At 35.4% G+C, this 19,637-nt stretch overlaps 1 protein-coding gene and 1 non-coding gene across 2 annotated transcripts; both read left to right on the top strand.

The window, feature by feature from the left end:
- The first annotated feature begins 373 nt into the window (after nucleotides 1-373).
- On the top strand, nucleotides 374-480 carry LOC139873934 (small nucleolar RNA R71). Its single transcript, XR_011767644.1, has one exon. It is a non-coding gene; the product is annotated as a small nucleolar RNA R71 (small nucleolar RNA).
- A 15,231-nt stretch (nucleotides 481-15,711) lies between these two features.
- LOC139870424 (uncharacterized) lies at nucleotides 15,712-16,420 on the top strand. The gene is made up of 2 exons (XM_071858235.1): nucleotides 15,712-15,815; nucleotides 15,985-16,420. Exons 1-2 carry the CDS (start codon nucleotides 15,712-15,714, stop codon nucleotides 16,418-16,420), a joined length of 540 nt encoding a protein of 179 aa, XP_071714336.1.
- Nucleotides 16,421-19,637: the final 3,217 nt, after the last annotated feature.

Raw genomic sequence — 19,637 nt, 5'->3', positions numbered from 1 at the left:
ATTCTCTCTTTGTTCCATTGTTTGTTCAATACTGAGACAATCTTTTGTCAAATATGGTCCTCCACACTGCTCACAACTAATTCGTATTGCGTGAATATCTTTAGTCATCTTTTCCATTCGTCTCTCGAAAGCATCTAACTTTGCGGAAATGAAATCAAAGTCATGGCTAGAATCGACTCTAGCCGCTTTAGATGAATGAACAATATCTTTTTCCTGGTGCCACTCATGTGAGTGGGAGGCTGTGTTATCAATAATTTTGTGAGCTTCAGTTGCGGTTTTCTTCATAATGGAACCACCAGCTGTTGTGTCGATGTCTTTTCGTGTAGCAACGTCACATCCTTGGTAGAATATTTGTACTATTTAATAAGTGTCTAAACCGTGTTGAGGACATCCTCTCAACAACTTTCTGAATCTTGTTCACGCCTCATATAATGTTTCATTTGGCTTTTGTGTAAATGTAACAATTTCTCCTTGAAGTCTTACGGTTTTAGATGCCGAAAAGAATCTTTTAAGAAATTTCTCAACTAAGACATCCCATGTGTCAATCGCTCCTTCAGGTAACGATTCTAACCAATCTTTGGCTTCTCCCTTTAAAGTCCAGGGAAATAACATGAGATAGATCTGTTCATCCTCAACTTCTCTGATTTTAAATATAGTACATATCCTATTAAAATTTCGAAGATGTTCGTTTGGATCTTCTTTTGGCGTACCACTAAATTGGCATTGATTAGTTACCATGTGTAGGATTTGTCCATTAATTTTGTAATCTGGTGCATTAATTTCTAGTTAAGTAATGGCATGACCTTGGCCAGTGCGTGAGCTTCCATACTTAGAGGTTCTTGATTTTCCATGATTGAATTTGTTGAATCTGAATCACTAGAGGATTTTGATTTAATGGTTTCTTCCTCGACAATCTCTGGTTGAATGATTTGTGGTTCAAGAGGAATGATTAGTGGTTCAGGATCTCTGAATTGTCCTTGAATATCCTCCGGGTTCTCAATTGTGAGGTCGGGTTCAAAAAAGGGATTATCGGAAATTTGAATTGGAGTACTTGGTCGACTAGATGATGATTCTAAAGAAAAATCAACGGCGACAATGTTGGCTAGATGTCTTGATCGAGTTACAGGTTGTGAACGTATGAAAGGTTGTGAACGTTTTGCTCGGTGCATTCACTGAATATCCTATTAGTTATAAAAATAAAAATTATATAAGTTATCAAATCAATAGACTTTTCTGATTTTGCCCACGTTTAGAATAGCCAATAGATGCAGCAGGTAGCCAGGACCCTTTAAATCGGAAGCCCACAACTCGCCACTAACAAATCCAACTATTACTACGAACCAGAAAATTTTGGATGTCTATCAATTTAACCACTTAAAATAATTTTTCGTCGAAATTTAAAGAAAATAAAGAAAATTCTATGTCCTAAAAACTAGAGCGTAGAAATGAGAAAGAAAAAGAATGCGTCGAAAAACGTCGAAAAATAAAAGGTCGAAAAATAATAATAATAAAGTAAAGCGTCGAAACATAAAAGTCTAAAAACTAAATATTAAAAGTTACGTCTAAAGGAATTAAAGCTTAAAAGGAATTCTATATCCAAAACGGCAATAACTTAATTAGGCACTAAAATCTATTTAAAACTAAAGCGATAAGTGACGTCGTAAAATTCTAAAGCGTCTAAATCTTAATCTAAAGAAAAAGCACTTAAGGGATTTTACGGCAAAGCCTAAAGATCTAGAAATACTATGGCAAAATACTAAGCTTAAAATTAGTTACGAACGATAAATTACAAATTACGAATTAAAAGATTAATATAGACAATTTATAAAAAGATATAAAAAAATGATAAAATTACTTATTTTTATAAAAATATTATTTTTATATTATTATTTTATAAAAGTATTATTTTATATAGTTAATTAAAACTTAAGATATAAAATTAACTAAAACTAAAACTAAATATTATTTAATTAAAACCCTAATTAACTAATTAATTAATAATAATAATTAATAAAACCGTAACCCTAATTCATCGGTCAAAGGTACCAGACCTGTCACATCAACTCATGCGATCGCATGAGTTGAGTGTTATAAATCCATGCGGTCGCATGGTGTTGAATACCAGGCCTGATTTGTTGGGCTGCTACAGTTCTCGGACTGTTTACTCTTTTTAATTATTATTTTTTTGATTTTTAATTTATAAAAATAATATATATGTAATATTTACTATAAATAAATTTATATTTTTTTAAGAACTAAAAATAATACTTTTATACCTTTATATAAATTATAAAATATAAAATATATTTTCTTTTCACTTAAACACTTAAAAATATAGAAATATATTATTTTTTTATGTTTTTATATTTTTGTATTTTTAACAAAATATTTTTACAAAATAAGAAATATTATATTTATACAAAAATATCTTAAAAACTAATTTTTTTTATATAGCGTTTCGCTTTCGTCTTCCCCGGCAGCGGCGCCAAAAATACTTGATGTGTGCGAGGTGTAGTACGAAATAAATTATATTTTACTATGAAATACTATTAAATATGATACAATTTTATACAAGTTATTTATTTATTTATAGAATGGATATACCTAAACCTTGCTACAATACTTATAGGCAGTGTACCTAATCGTAGAGTAGTGTAGTTTTTAGTAAGTCCGGTTCGTTCCACAGAGAGCTGGCTAAGTTTAAAGTTATATTTATTTTAAACACTATATTTGTGTGTGTATATATATATATATATATATATATATATATATATAAATAAAAGTAGTAGTATTATTATTATAAAAGGAGGGATTTTACCGTTTAATGACCGGTTTGTCAATTTTACGTCCTAATGCAAAATATTAAATATAACTTAATTTAAAGAGTAAAGTAAATGACGATAAATAAAAATGCGATAAAATAAAAGTACGATAATTTAAAGTGCAATAATTTAAAGTACGATAAATAAAATGACGATAAATAAAAGTGCGATAAAATATGAAATAAAGGAATTATGCTTATTTAAACTTCTGTAATCATGATGTTTGACGTGTTGATTTTAATTTATTACCAAGGGTTAATTGTCCTTTGTCCTGGATTATTCGATATGTCCATCTGGTTTTGTCCATAATAGTCCATCAGTCATAATTATAAAGTGCGAGAGTCTTCGCCAAATTAACCTTATACCCGAAGTCAAATATTTCAACTAATTGGAGATTCAAACTGTAACAAGGTCTTAATACTTTGTTTAATGAATACACCAGGTTATCGACTGCGTGTAATCCAAGGTTTTAATACTTTGTTAACAATTACACCAATTACCCTTGAATGTAATCCACCCCTGTTTTAATGAGTCCAGTGACTATTAATCCATCCACGTGTCTGGTCAAATGAACAATTATAAGTATTTATAAATATCCCACCCACCATACCCAGTCAAGCGTATGTGGTTAAATATAAATACGTCAAATTATAAAACTCTATATTAAATCAACGAGATATCATTTAATTAATATAAAGCCCATTAATAGCCCATAGTCCAATTTCCACAAGTGTCGGTCTTTTGTCCAAACCCCAATTATGGTCCAAAGTTCAATAACCCCGTCTTAATATTTAGTCCAACATCACGATTACTTCAACTTAAATAAGCATAATAATAACTTAGCTATGGGACATTAATTTAAAAGGGTTGAACATAACTTACAATGAGTATAATCGCGTAGCATTACACGGATAGAGTTTCGACTTACAAAACCTTAAAACATTCGATACTATAACCTTATTATTATTAACTTAATGTTAAAATTATAATTAAAATATAAATATAAATATAATTGAGAGAGTGAGAGAGATCAGTGAATGAAGGTGTGTATAATTCGTCGAAAAATGCTCCAATTTATAGATGTGGCCAGGTTTCCTCAGCCATGCGATCTCATGGGAATAAGGCCTCCAGGCCATGCGATCGCATGGCCTACTTTTCCAGCACCAAATGCTTCCAAAACATGGGCGGCTCTTGATTTATTTATTATATAATATAATATGTATAATTTTATATAATTATATATATATATTATATTATATTCTTGTGCATCTTTGACTTGTAATTTTAGGTCTGTTGCTTTGCGCGTTGATAGTTGGTTCAGGTCTCAGTTCCGGATTTTCGAACGTCCTTTCGTACGATTTAATATCTTGTACTTTGCGTTTTGCGGCTTGTACTCTTGTAATTTTTAGACGTTTCTCATCAATAAATTGAACCACTTGGATTGTACTTTGTACTTTTTAGTGTTTTGGTCGTTTGCGTCTTCAAATCATCAAATCTGTCTTTTGTCTTCACCTTTTATTATTTAAACGAATATCACTTGTAAATAGAATAATTGCAACTAAAAGCTTGTCTTTCTTGAAGGATAATGCTATGAAATATGTGTTCATTTTTAGCATTATCACTTCCCTTTTTCACAACCAAGACACAATCTGTCCTTCACATAAGACATTGTGGGTAGCCAGACACCAAACTTTTACTAGATAACTTATGAATATCTTTGAAGTTGAGATGTGAGAATCTCTTGTGCCATAACCACCCGAGGTTGTCTGCTACCTTTGAGTAGAAACAAGTATCAGTTGTTGTGACTGATGTGTTCATGTCAATTTGATACATGTTCTCATGTCTTTTTGCTGTCAGAAGTGGCTTTCCTATCTTATCGAAAATAGTGCCAATTTTCCTTCTGAAGTGGACTATCTTACTTTTGCTTATCAGTTGTCTTATGCTGGGTAGATTGTGTTTAAGCCCAACGACATATGCTACATTTGAAAATGTAACATTCCCATTTGTTAAAGTACCAAAACCCTTTGTGTAACCCAACGAATTATCTCCATATGATACAACTGGACCATCCTTTTCCTGATAGTCCATCAGCAGGGACTTACATCCGGTCATATGTCTCGAACACCCACTATCGAGATACCAGATTTGCTTGTTTTGAATGCCCTGCACAGTAGCTAAGAGATTAGTTCTTTTTGGGAACCCATCCAAGGATGGGTTCTGGAAGGGTCATCTTTGATGATCTCTTCCTGTCTGCTGGCTTGCTTGAAGAGGCAGCAGCAGATTGGGTTAGGGTTAGGGTTAGAGTACAACGGTTGGCTAAGTGAAACTTGTTGCCACACTTGTAGCATTTTCTCACATTTGGTATCGGTGACTGGTCATACACTGAGTAAATGGGTGCAGTAAGATCGGGTCTACTTTCAGATATGGCATGAGCTGGTCAAGCTTGACAGTCATTATCTCAATGATAGATGACTCAGCACATGATTCCACAATTTGGTTCACTTTAGCTTTTTCCTTAAGGGCAGCTTTCCTTTTAGAACCAGTACCAGAATAATGGTATACTGCCTTGCCTTTGTTGTTCGACGAGCCAGTGTGGGAAGTTATTGACCTGTCAGCTGATACCGGACGATTCGTGTGAATCTTGATTGCTACCTTTGACTTGCCAGTATTGCATTTTGCTGGCTTATCAGCAGCTACTGGTTGACCAGTACAATTTTCATCAGCTAGCTCAGCATTGGTGGAATTTGAACATGAAAGGAAATCAATTGTTTTTTACTTTCTTTGGTTATTTTCAGTGATTTCTCTTTTAATGCGCCTTTCCTTTAGAGTCATGTAGTAAATGCTTGAGGGATCAGTAGTTTCATCAATTAAAGTACTGGTTTCCTTGGCTTTTACTTCATCCTCCAAGATTTCTTTCATGGACGGTGGTGGGGTCTCTGTAGGTCTGACGAACTTATTTGTTAAAACCTTTTTACCCTTAACTATCTTGGCAAAAGTATTTGGCAAGACAGCTTCAGGATCAGTTTCGAGAATGGGGTCCATGTAAGTAACTTCTGCAAGAGCAGCAGCAGCAGCATAGTCACCAGTAAAGAATGCTTCAACTTGGGCAGGCACCTGCTCATTCACATATTTTGCTGTGCATTGAGCAGATGTACACCATGAAGCAACAACCTTCTTGAGGTCGTTTAGCTGGTTCTTAACATCTGCTGCCTCAACGTGAAGAGCCTTTAAAGCAAAATTTTGTTTTTCAAGTTTTAAAATTTCATCTTTTAAAATCTTAATTTCATCAGTTTTGCTTTTAAGTTTTTCATTTAGAGATTTGTTATCAGATTTTAAAACTTCTTCACGTTTACTGCCTCTACATAAATCAACTCTTAGGTAGTCAAACATTTCAACTTTTTCATCATCAGTATAGGTTCGAAAATTATCAACCTTATACAGCATTTCAGATATCCATTGAGGTGTATCCTTTTTCAGATCAGCTTCCCTCATATCAGCCACGTACTACCATTATCATCCTCATCAGACTCCTCGACCTCATTGGCCATCAAACACAGCTTTTTACCAGAAGCATAACCAGCATCATCATCATCATCAGTATCACTGTCAGAAGATGAAGAAGAGCTGGTTTCATCCCAATCATGATGCTCAGCAACTAGAACCTTTTCTGGCTTCGTTCCCTTCTTATCAGCCTTTGCACTTTCCTTCATCTGAGCTTTCATAGCTTTGTACTTGTTCTTGTACTTGTCAGCTTTTGAGAAAGAGTTAGCGTGTGAGACAGAAGGTTTCCTGGACATGCATTCAGTAGCAAAATGTCCAACCTTCCCACAATTGTAACACTTAGATTTACGACCCTTGACTGATTTGCTGCTATACCTTGCACTTGGTTTCTTACTCCCTTTGTATGACTTGCTGGTTTTATTACTATTAAACCTTTTGAACTGTCTAGCCAGCAAAGCCATACCTTCAGCAAAACCTTCCACATCATCTTCATCATCACTGCTTTCTTCAAACCCAGTACCACTATCCACATCATCTTCAGCTGACTGTTCTTCTGCTGTCAACTTTTGAACCAGTAAAGCCTTTTGAGCTTTCTTTTTAGCAGCAGCCATAAGAGCAGTATCATCTGTTTTAGAAGATTTTAAAGTGGTGGGAGCAGACTTAAAGTTTTCTTACATGTTTAGTTCAAGTTTAGCTTCTGCCTTCTCATGGTTCCAAAGTGTACCATAGAGAGAAGACATGTTAAAGTTCTTTAAATCCTGGGTGGTTCTTAGAGGGTCAGTCACTGGTTTCTATTTGGCAGACAATGAGTCAATGAATTTGTTTACTTGTTCAAAATCAGTATATGTGATTTTCAAAGTAAGCAGGTCAGCAACTAAGGAGTTAAACCTAATGAAGGTTTGCTTAAGGGTCTCATTCTTATAGGCAAAGAACATTTCATACTCTCTTTTTAAAGCAATAATCTTGTTCTGCCTAACCTCATCCATGCCTTCATAAGTAACATCTAGATAGTCTAACATGAACTTAGCATTCAGTTTTCCCTTAATCAGTTTGAACAGGTGATTAGGTAAAGTTATTGCTAACAGAGTTCTGATCTTAGGGTCAAGTCCAACACGACGTTTGTCCTCAGCATCCCATTTGGCTGGAGTGAGAACAACCTCTCTGCCAGGAATGGCAGGAGTGTCAGCAGTGGCTGGAATGCTATCAATAGTTTCAGTTGGGAAAATGGACCATCTGTGGCAATACCAGGCATAAGTAGGTCAATAGACTCCAGGTGAAGCACGAACCTTGCCTTCCAAGTTTCATATTCATCTTCATCAAATTTGGGTGGTCTATTAGATGAGCCATTTTCAAGATAAGATGTATTTGAGTATGCAGCCATGAGAGAATTCAGATCCAAGATATTAAATTATCAAGACTGATGCTCTGATACCAGTTGTTGGTCCATTGATTAACAACATGAGTATTATAGAGGGGGGAGGGGTGAATACAACTTCTCTTTAATTAACTTAACAGTTAAACACAATTTAGTATTCAAGCAAGTAAATTAAATAGAGTCAGAGGTAATTTTCAACGGTTATTCTTTATTGATAAAATCACAAAGAATTACAAAGACCTTGGCGGAATGATAGTTGGTTGATACAGATTTACCTAGATTATAGCTATGAGGAAAAACTTAAAGCTATTACACGTTTTGGACTCTAAATAATAAAACCCACACCACTAGTTGTTACAATAATGGATACAATAATTTATAGTAGTCCTTTTATCCATGTAATTGTTCCATTGTCCACTGGTACATAGGATGTCTGTACTTATGGGGACAACTGCATCAGAGAGCGTGCTCTCCTCTTTCCTCTTTGGTAGCTATTTGCAGGAACACCCCAATTCGGTTTGGCACCACTATTTATTTAAACAAATAGAATGTTGTGTTCCCTAGGCATTGACAAAGTATAGCACATGTATGCACATGCATTAAACTTCTGCATTCCCACGTGGTCTTGTAAGGTCACTTGTCAGCCGCCGACGCGTGTCCTTTCCTGTTCAACTTTGTCTTTGACTTCTGTTGAATAGTACAATTGATGTAGACCACTCAGAAAACTACTATGCTTGTAATGGAGCATAGTTGTCTTGTGTAGTAAGCTGCATTCCAGCTATGCTGGTTCTTCATTGCTGAGTCACTTGATATTATTGAATTGCTGAGTATGCATCATGTGCTGATTGAAGAACTCTGTCTACCTTGTGCTGATAGATTAAGCAACAAACTAAATACTCGACACAACAATATTTCCTGTCTATACATAAACAAACTTGTGCTGGCTGCACATAACATTTTAGTGCAAATAAATTACAGTTTTGTCATAATTAAATCCTTAATTATTTTGGGGACTCAACACTTTTTAATGATTGGCTAAATTTATAAGGCGTGGATAAAATAATTGAGGATGCTTGGTCCATTACAGTTTGTGGCAAGAGGAAAGACTGCATGTTTTGAAACAAGCTAAAAAGGGTGAGATCCGAGCTAAAAAAATGGAACAAAACTGAGATGGGTCCCTTAGATTCTGAGATCGAATCTCTTCGAACAACAAATAATAAATTGGAGCAGGAAGCAAATGTCAGAAATTTAAATGATGATGAACGAAAAGTGTAGATTGAATCGAGAAAAAAATGGCTAGAATTGGATGGTCGTAAGGCGGGTATGTTAAAAAAAAGCCCGTATTCGATGGATACTTGAAGGGGATGAGAACTCGCGCTATTTTCACTCGGTAATTAGAGAGAGATATAACAGAAATAATATTCGCGGGCTGTCAATTAATGGGCTGTGGAATGAAGACCCGATGGTGAAAACTGTTTTCACTCGGGTTTATAAGCTGAATTTAGTGAGGAAGATGTTCTGGAATCAATAAAAGATTATGGTAATAACAAGGTGCCCGGACCAGACGAGTTCAACATTCTTTTCTTTAAAAAATATTCGCACGTAATTAAAAATGAGCTAATGTCCGCGTTAAGATGGTTCTATGAAACAGGTGAAATTATGCTATGTATGGGATTCTGAAAAAGATGGTGCAAATGGGTTATGTCGTGTCTCAAGTCGACCTCAATTTTGATTTTAGTTAACGGGTCACCTACAAACGAATTTAAAATGGGTAGGGTGTGAGACAAGGCAACCCGTTATCGCCTTTCTGTTTTATCATTACGGCTGATGGACTTAGCAATCTTACGAAAGCGGCGGTTTCAAAAAAATTTATGACATTGGGTGGAAGTAGGAGCTGATAAAATTATGATCTCACATCTCCAATATGCCGATGATACGATTTTTTTCGGAGAATGGAGTTCGGGTAACATAAGGTATTTACTCAATCTTTTGAAATGTTTCGAACTAGCATCGGGTTTAAAGATCAATTTGAATAAGAGTACTATTTTTGGTGTTGGAGTTACAAATGATGAGTTGTCCGCACTTGCTAATTTAATTGGTTGTAGTTCGGGTTCTTTTCCATTCAAACACCTCAGGCTTCTTATCGGTACGAGAATGAAAAAATTTAGTGATTGGAATGGGGTTGTGAATAAATTTAAAAGTAAATTAGCCAATTGGAAAGCACGTACGATTTCTTTTGGTAAACGTTTAACACTTGTAAAGTCGGTTCTCTCTAGTCTTCCGCTATATTATTTCTCTATCTTCCGTGCCCCGCCTCATGTGTTATGTGAGTTAGAGCGTGTGAGAAGAAAAAACTTTTAGGGGGATACCGGGTCGGGCAATAAAACCTCTTGGGTTAAATGGGACCATGTTTTTTTCGGATGGTGGACTCAAGATTTGTTCTCTCAAAAGTAAGAATTTGGCTCTCCTCAGGAAATGGTGGTGGCGGTTTTTTAATGAACCGGACTCACTTTGGGTAAAGGTTATTCGTAGCGTTTATGGTCCGGATGGGGGTTTAACTCAATTGGATCCCAGAAAATGCACGAATTCAGCTTCTATGTGGCCCTCAATTGTTCATATTCAGCTTCTATGTGGCCCTCAATTGTTCATGCAGGTGGTTATATCACTGAGTTTGGTGTGAATTTCAAAGGTTCGTTTGCAAAAAAAAAAAATAGGTGACGGATTAGGTACTTCTTTCTAGCGGGATGTTTGACCCGATAATGAAAAACTGGAACTCAAGCATAACAAGTTATTTCGATTGGAGCAAGCTAAAAATGCATGTGTAGCGGATAGAATTCAATGGGAAAATGGTGAATGTCTTTTAAGTTGGGATTGGCGTCGTGTCCCTACAAGGCGGATGCAGAATGATCTCGTGAATCTGGAAGCACAACTCAGATCGCGGTCAGATTTATGCTCGGGTCATGGTCCAGACACTTGGTATTGGCTTTTATCCTCTAATGGTAAATTTACTACTAAAAAACATACACTTCTTTTGGAAGAAAAGCTATTAGTCGATGGGTGGGGACAATTGGAGACGTTGAGGAATAATTTAACTCCTAAAAAAGTTGAAATATTCATTTGGCGGGTACTCAAAAAACGTATCCCGTCATTACAAGAATTAGATAAATGCGGGGTTGATCTTCATTCGGTCAGTTGTCCTATTTGTGATAATGATATTGAAAGTATCGAGCATGTTTTGATATTTTGTGGTTGTCATTGGACATTTGATCACGGGTGTATAAGTGGTGGGGGCTCGGGAATTTTACTAATCTTAGCATTGAAGAAGCTTTCGTCGGGTAGTGCAACTTTAACATGTCGATAAAGGGCTCAAAGGTTTGGCAAGCGGTGGAATGGACGTGCGGATATCTAATATGGAAAAATGGAAATCAAAAAAATTTCAAGAATAAATCGTGGAATGGTCCTATGGCTTTAAACGAGATTCAAATTGTATCTTTTGATTAGATTTTGAAAAGAAGCAAAGACTTAGTCATTGATTGGCAAACTTGGTAACTAGTCCTAATGTGTACTTGTCTTAAAAGCTTGCAATAGGAAACCAATTAGTATATGATGTCGTGTTAGTTCCAATGCCATCTTGGAATTAACCATTTGTATAGTGTAGGTCCGAGATTCTTTGTACTTATATTCTTATGTTTCATTAATAAAATTACCTTTGCCTTTCAAAAAAAAAAAAATTTATATGGTTGCAAGTAAAATGTATGTGTAATAATAAACAAACTAGTGAAATGACCTGTGAAACTACGAGTTTATTTAAACGAAACAAATTAATGATATGTTTTAGGTATTAAGTGAATCTAAATGTTAGTCATTAAGTTTAATGACCTGTGGAACCACAGATTCTGACTAAAAAACTTGTCGTTGTTTTTACAAACATATTGATGTACTTCGCATAAATATGTAACGTAATTAATCCCGTAAAGATTTTACACTCATCCAATTTTCATCACAATTACTATTTTTCTTGTCAAAAAAGCTTACATTACAACCTTTTATTGATACATGTAATTAGCATAAATATGTAACGTAATTAATCCTGTAAAGAGAACCCATATTTAAATAATAATAATATGATAAAAATAATTATAATTATACTAATAAATAATAATAATAAAGTATGTTTAAAAATTGAGTATTTATATTTTTAATAATAATTATTAGTAATAACAAATACCTCTTAGAATTTTTTTTTTTAAAATTAAAATATAATTATTGTATGAAGATCATACAATATGCTTTAAAGTTTGTACATATGTTTATGTGAGTATTTTGTAATAGATTGTACAATTTGTTTTAAAGTTTGTACGTATGGTCATGTGGGTGTTTTATCGTAAGATTGTACATAATGCTTCAAATATTGTACATATGGTCATGGGGGCATTTTACCATATGGTTGTACATAATGCATCAAATATTATACATATGGTCATGAGAGTATTTTATCATAAAGTTATACATAATGTTTCATTAATTATACAATTAACATGTTAATATTTTTATTAAATACAACTAATTATTTTAATGTCATCATCATGGGGGGCTTAGAACTTTTTTTTGAATTTTTTTTAAGCTTAGATAATCGTTATTTATGACATCATCATTATAGAGATTATTAGATACTATCGATACATTTATTATAATATGTATTGTGTATGTGTATTCAAATATCTATATTTATGTATTTTTATATCCATGAATGAAAATTTTTCATCAATATAAAGATAAATCGGATGAAGATGATGATGATGATGATGATTTTGTTGATGATACCATCGAAATTTAAGACGAAGAAGATGTGGATGAAGAATTGGTGTTGGAAACCATCCCAATCAACAATGATGAAGGTAATGGGGAATCCGGTTCCGGCAAAGACTTGACCGGAGATCATGACCGGAAGACAGAAGGGATAAATAATGAACAGTCTGAATGTATTGGAATTGAGGAACCATTTTTAAAAAGGTAATGATGAAGCTGTATTGGAGAATGTTGATGTGGCTTGTTCAAAAAAAGACAACAAGTAAATGATTCAACGGCTAAATATGGCGACAATACTGTTTTTAAGGTTGTAAAACTGGCGGCACAGGCTTCAGGTGATATTAATGGGGAGATGGGCCAGTCTCAGTTGAACCCATTAATTGGCTCACTTGAGGAAAATCCAGGCTCTACTCGCATGCCATCTCTTGATTGTCCAGTTAAATATATGGGCCTTGAAAATAAATGTAAATCTCCTAATTTGTAAGCCCAAAACAATGATGGGCCTAATGTTAATCAAAGTGTTTTCAATGATGGGCTTGGATTGGAACAAATCGACTTAATTCAGAATAGGGCATGTTTACTGACGCATAAAATTAAAACAAAACAACCGAAGTGCAATTCGCAAACTGTTATCAAAGAAAATGGAACTAGGCCTGTAAAAAAAATTAGGTAAAAATGATTGTTGTTGGTCAAAGATTAGAAGATGGAAAATGTCTTCTCGAATTCTAAATGCAAAGAATGTAGTTAGAGACCCTGGAAATTTGAATTTAAAATCAAAGTGCTCGTCATGTGATGGGGTGAGTAAGAGGAAGGGGTCTACATTTATGGATACAAGGAATTCCAACTATAGTAGTTCTCGACAATTTTGTGCATCTGGTGAAGGTATTAGCAGAAGGAAACCAAGTGTTCCAAAAAACTCAAAGTCGAACGATTTGGCAGCTCTTCAAGCTCTGGTGTCTATCCAAATGTTCATGAAATTGGTTGCAATCTGGGCCTCAAATGGAAGGACAAAAAACCCCCGTAAGTTGTTCTCTGATCAAATTGCCTCTTATTATGAATTTGCGGGTATAGCTCAACGGTTCCCCCATGTACTTTGTGTCATGGGATAGGGAGAGGTCATGGGTTCGATCCTTAGGGATGGCATGGTTTTCCTTAAAACAACTGAACACCAATAATGGTAGTATATATTGAACCTATAGGGAGATTTTATCGGATTCGTTCACGTACCTCTACCAAAGAACCCTGCCATAATGGATGTATTCCCGGGTACCGTCGATTGGTTCGGGTTTCCGCCCAAACGTGTGTGATATGTGCAAATGATAAGGGTCGTTGAAATAAATGATCTACTGATGCCAAAAAATCGTCGTTAAAAAAAAATCGCCTCTTATTATTATGAAGATAATTTCTCTTACTATTAGAACGTTCGGGGTGGGTAGAGATAGCAAATTTGGTAATGTTAAAAAATTGTGTCGTGACATACAACCTCATTGCTTTCCAAGAAACAAAACTACACCGGGTTGATGACAGTTGGGTCTTTTCATTGTGGGGGACTATCGAATGTAATTATATTAAAAAAGAAATGATTGGTAAATTGGGGGGTCAACTTGTCATATGGGATACCAATTACATTGATGTTGCTGAGTCGTTTAACCGTGATTTATTTATTGGCATACGAGGCACATGGAAAAGCTCGGGAAACAAATTCACTTTATCAATGTCTACGGGCCTCATAATGACATAGATAAACAGAGAATGTGGGACAATCTTACCGGTGAATTAAGAAGAGGCAATGATGGTGCATGTGTGGTGTGTGGGGATTTTAATAAAGTCCGTGATCAAAGCGAAAGATTGAATTGTGACTTCATCGCAAGTCGAGCTAAAAGATTTAACGACTTATCACCAACAACGAGATGATTGACTTGCCTTTGGGAGGTCGTAAGTTCACCCGTGTTAGTGATGATGGGGTAAAACATAGCAAGTTGGATTGTTTCTTGATAACCGAAGAATTCTACCTTATGTGGAAGAATTTGACGCTTGTGGCATTAGAAAGAAAATTTTCAGACCATGTTCCAATCCTACTTAAAGATGAAGAAAATAACTATGGTCCAAAACCAAATAAAATCTTTTATGATTGGTTAAAGATGGAAGGTATTGAAAATATCGTCAAAGACTCGTGGCATGAAGAATTATCTAGTGGTTCACCGTTAGATTGTATATTCCGAAATAAACTGAAAAGTCTCAAGTTGGTGCTAAAAGAATTTCCTTCGAATTCTCACAAATTGATGGAGAAATTGAAGGTTTCAAATAGATTGCACTTAATCTAGAAGCAAAGGCCGAAGATGATGCGTTATCAGAAAATGAAAGAGAATTGTGGAAAGTGTCGACGAAAAACTGGGTGGAAAAGGAAAAAATAAAAACAAACATTCTTAAGCAAAAAGCTAGGGTTCGGTGGATTCTTGAAGCAGATGAAAACTCCAAATATTTTCATTCGCTAATTCGGAAAATATGTAGTAAGAAAAACATCAGAGGCCTCTCAATAAACGGTAATTGGAATGTGGAACCAAGTGATATTAAAGAACCTGCTTTTCAAAACTTTTTCCGGATCTTTAGAAGTCATAATGGGATGAGGCCAAGTATGAAAGACTTAGCATATTCGTCTCTAACTCAGGATGATGTCACTGAAGATCTTGAGAAACCTATTGAGGAAAAAGAAATATTTGATGCCATTAATGATTGTGGAAGTACGAAGGCCCTAGGTCTGGATGGGTTCAATCTACACTTTTTCAAGAAATTTTGGGACACAATTAAATCAGATCTAATTGCAGTTATCTCGTGGTTCTCGAAAAATGGAGAAATCCCTCGGGGTTGTAATGCCTCTTTCATCACTTTTGTTCCTAAAAAATGGGATCTCCATGGGTTTATGTGATTTTTGGCCTATTAGTTTAATAAATAGCTATTACAAAATCATCGCAAAGATCCTCTCCAATAGACTTAAAAGAGTGTTACCAAACCTTGTGAGTTTGGAACAATCTGCATTTTTGAAAGGAAAATTCATCCTATACGGAGCACTAATCGCGAATGAAACTCTTGAGTTCTTAAATTCTTCAAGAAAGAAAGGCATCATCAAAGTTGGTTTTCAAAAGGCGTTCGACAGCCTAAACTAATTTTGATGGAAGTGATGCGGTGCATGTGTTTTAGGGAAAAATGGAGAAAATGGATTTTGGCATGCCTCAAATCAGCATCTATCTCGGTTCTAATCAGTGGTTCTCCGACTCGGGAATTCTCTTTGGGAAAAGGGGTGCGTCAAGGTGACCCTTTGTCACATTTTCTCTTCATTCTTGCCGCGGAGGGGTTGAACATTCTAACAAAAGTTGCGGTTGAAAAGGGGATCTTTAAAGGAGTGGAATTAAGGAAAGATAAGGTGTTAACATCGCATCTTCAATATGGGGATGACACCATATTTTTCGGGGAATGAAGTAAATACAATGCTCTTAATATTGTCGGTATCCTTAAATGCATTGAACTATCATCCGATCTCAAAGTAAATCTCGATAAAAGTTGTTTATATGGTGTTGGAACAAATTTTGTTGAGGTGGACTCATTAGCTAGAAAGATGAGGTGCAAAGCAGGAAAGTTTTCCTTTACATATCTTGGTCTCCCGATTGGTGCTATATTGAATAGCATAAATGCTTGGCAACCGGTCATAAAAAAATTCAAAAGTAGACTCTCTAATTGTAAAATGTGTTCGATGTCTTTTGGTGGAAGATTAGTTCTCATCAAATCGGTTCTTAATGGTCTTCCTTTGTACTACTTCTCGCTTTTTCGTGCATCGCCGAGTGTGATTAAAACGCTTGAGATATTGAGACGTGATTTCGTTTGGGGCGGGGGTGATTCGGGTTCTAAAATATCTTGAGACAAATGGGATCATCTCATAGCACCTTATTGGGCGGGGGTCTAAATAGTGGGAGTCTTAAAGTCAAAAATCTTGCTTTAATGGGTAAATGGTGGTGGAGGTTCAAGATCGAAACCAATTCTTTGTGGGTTAAATTAATTCGTAGCATTTATGGTTTAGATGGTAACCTATTGTCAGTAAGTGAGTCATCTTATTCTCCAACTCTAGGTGTTTACAATAACATCATTCGTGTGGGAAAATTGATTGAAGACCTTCAGGTACCATTCAAGTCATCTTTCGTGAAAAATGTTGGCGAGGGTAACTCTACATCTTTCTGGAACGATCATTGGATAGGTGATAGCTGTTTTAATTCATTGTTTCCGAGGTTATATAGGATTGAATCAAAAACTAACGTCAATGTCAAAGATCGCATGTATGGTAATGAATTTGAGGGATCAGTTATGTTGTTGTGGCTATTTCGAACATCACATGGGACTGGATCAGGCCTCCTACAGGGCGTACCTTGACTGAATTGCAGGGTTTAACTTGTCTGTTACATTCGGTTACTTTAATTCGTGGGAAGCTTGATTCATGGAGCTGGTCACTGTCCAATGATGTGTGACGACCCGCCAAAATCGCCATTGACGGCGCCGTTAACTTAGGTCCCGTTGTGTGATCATAGTCCCTAAATGAGACGCGTTTGACCAAAATTATGTCGCATTCATTTGAAACGTGTAGGACTTGCAAAGTTTTAAGTTTACCAAACGATTCGACAACAAGTTTAAGTTTACAAAAGTTATAAAGTATAAATGAAATAATTTGCAACATAATATAAGTTGAAATCACGGATGCTATCAATAGCGTATGCATGTATGCTTGACCTCAAGCAAGAAGTCAAAGTGTACGCGGAAGCATGTATCAAGTACCCAATCAAGAACCTGAGAAACATATAGAAAACTGTCAACGAAAAACGTTGGTGAAATCATAGGTATAATTGTAAACGTTGTTTTTGAACCACAAGATTTAGTATTTCCATAACGTTGATTATCCAAATTGTTTACATTCTAAAAGTTGTTGTATCATGAGCACCCAATTATCAAAACTTAACTGTATACGAACCCCGTTATCATAGTGTTAGAACCTACACTATACCCGAAAATGCATTTCATCCGCCAATGGTAGAGAACCGTCCGAATGAGGGTCTTTCAAACCCGTATGGATCCACACGACATAAGTTCTCGCTTACACCCTACAAGTGTAACTTATAATAATTGAATTGAGGCTTTTTGTTCTAACTCGTACGTAGAATGTTTATTTTCGTACTTGTGTTCAAAGCATAAAAGTATAAAACGTATATGTTTCTCATCCCACGATTTAAAGAGTAAAAGTTGTTGAAAAGATAGGACTATGATCTCACCTTGAGTGCACGAGTAAAAAGGTACTTCACAAAGTAAACGTGTGCAAGAACGAATGCTAGTCTTAACCTAAACAAGTAGGTTGTATCAATACTGGTAAAATACGAGGTCGGTCAAAGTTGTTCAATTAGTCCTATGGCTCGTTACGACTCGATTATATAGCATGTGAGTCAAGTGTCAAGTTTCATGCAAGATATAAGTATAAAAGAAGGTTAGAACGATTACATAAGTCTTTGGTTAAGTTTGACTAAAAGTCAAACTTGATCAAAGTCAAAGTCAACGTCGACGGGGTCTGGTCGGGTATCCGACTATTGTCCATAAAAAATAGTCATATATAAGCATGTTGGCGAAGTTTCATGTTAATCGGAGTTGCGACGCGAAAACAAGGGTTAAGACGAGAAAAAGTCGCGAAAGAGTGGACCCAGCCGCAAATGGCGGCTGGTGGGCGCAAGTGGCACCTGGCTTGGGGTCAAGAAATTTGACAGGTCAGAAACGGGCATAAGGAGGTGCCTGGTTTTTGCGGCTGGGCGTAATTTGCGCCCGGTGAGCATAAATTGCGGCTGGACGTACACCAAACTTCTTTCAAACACAATTAACGAACCGAAAACACTAAAAACGCATACCATACATCGTTGGAAAGGTATTTTGACAAGGAATAGAACTAGATACATATCATCAACTAAATTCATCATTTACAATAACTAAATCCTCGTCGAATGATCATTGAATGTTCATCATTAATGCTTCAAGTTCATAATTGCAATTTGATGATTAGGGGATTAGATGCACACATATGATATGCCGTTTTGAAGGTAATTACACATACATTGCAACTAAACACTTACCAACAACATTACAAAACATTTAATACATCAAGAGTTCTTCTTAAAATCTATCAAACCCTAACCAAGAATCATGAATTCAACAATTATGTTAATGAAGTTTTACTAAGTCAACCTACATACCAAAACGAAGCTAATGATGCAAGTAACACATTAAACACAAAATCATTAACATCTAACAACATTTCGTTAACCCAAATCAAGAATTAAACAAACCCTTTTTCCAAGTTCATGCTAGTTATGCAAAATAACAAGATCAAGCATACAAATTACATACAATGAGCCATAGACACTAATTAACACACTTATAAGTTTAAAGGTCTAATTATTGAGATTAGAGATTTTTGAAAAGCTTACCCCAAGTAATGAAATTGGTACTGATAATGCTAAAAACGAACATATATTTCATAGCATTATTCCTCAAGAAAGACAAGCTTTTAGTTGCAATTGTTCTATTTACAAGTGATATTCGTTTAAATAATAAAAGGTGAAGACAAAAGACAGATTCGACGAATTAAAGACGCAAACGACCAAAAAGCTCAAAAGTACAAAAGACAATCAAAGAGGTTCCAATTATTGATAAGAAACGTCTCGAAATTACAAGAGTACAAGATTCAAAACGCAAAGTACAAGATATTAAATTGTATGCAAGGACGTTCGAAAATCCGGAACCGGGATCAGAGTCAACTCTCAACGCTCGACGCAACGGACTAAAAATTACAAGTCAACTATGCACATTAATATAATATAATATTTAAATAATTCTTATAATTATTTATATATTATATAAATAAAATAAACCGTCGGCAAGAAAGACTCCAAACTGGAGTGAGCTGTATTTACAAACTCCGCGACTCGCGGAGTTTGAAGGCAAAAAATGCCGCGAGTCGCGGAGTATACCTGAACTCAATTCCCTATAAAGCCAACCGAATTCTGATCATTTTCATCATCCTTTTTCTTCTTCTCTCATAATACGTAAAT

This window comes from Rutidosis leptorrhynchoides, chromosome 10 (genome assembly GCF_046630445.1).
Source record: "Rutidosis leptorrhynchoides isolate AG116_Rl617_1_P2 chromosome 10, CSIRO_AGI_Rlap_v1, whole genome shotgun sequence".
NCBI lineage: Eukaryota > Viridiplantae > Streptophyta > Magnoliopsida > Asterales > Asteraceae > Rutidosis > Rutidosis leptorrhynchoides.
The sequence above is the reverse complement of the archived record's forward strand: the minus strand, read 5'-3'. Positions and strand labels throughout refer to the sequence as shown.

Excerpts from the sequence above, each read along its gene's own strand:
- LOC139870424 (XM_071858235.1), top strand. The coding sequence starts at position 15,712 with ATGGAGAAAATGGATTTTGGCATGCCTCAAATCAGCATCTATCTCGGT. Across the intron at positions 15,816-15,984 it reads GGGAAAAGGGGTGCGTCAAG|TAAATACAATGCTCTTAATA; the intron begins GTGACCCTTTGT and ends CGGGGAATGAAG.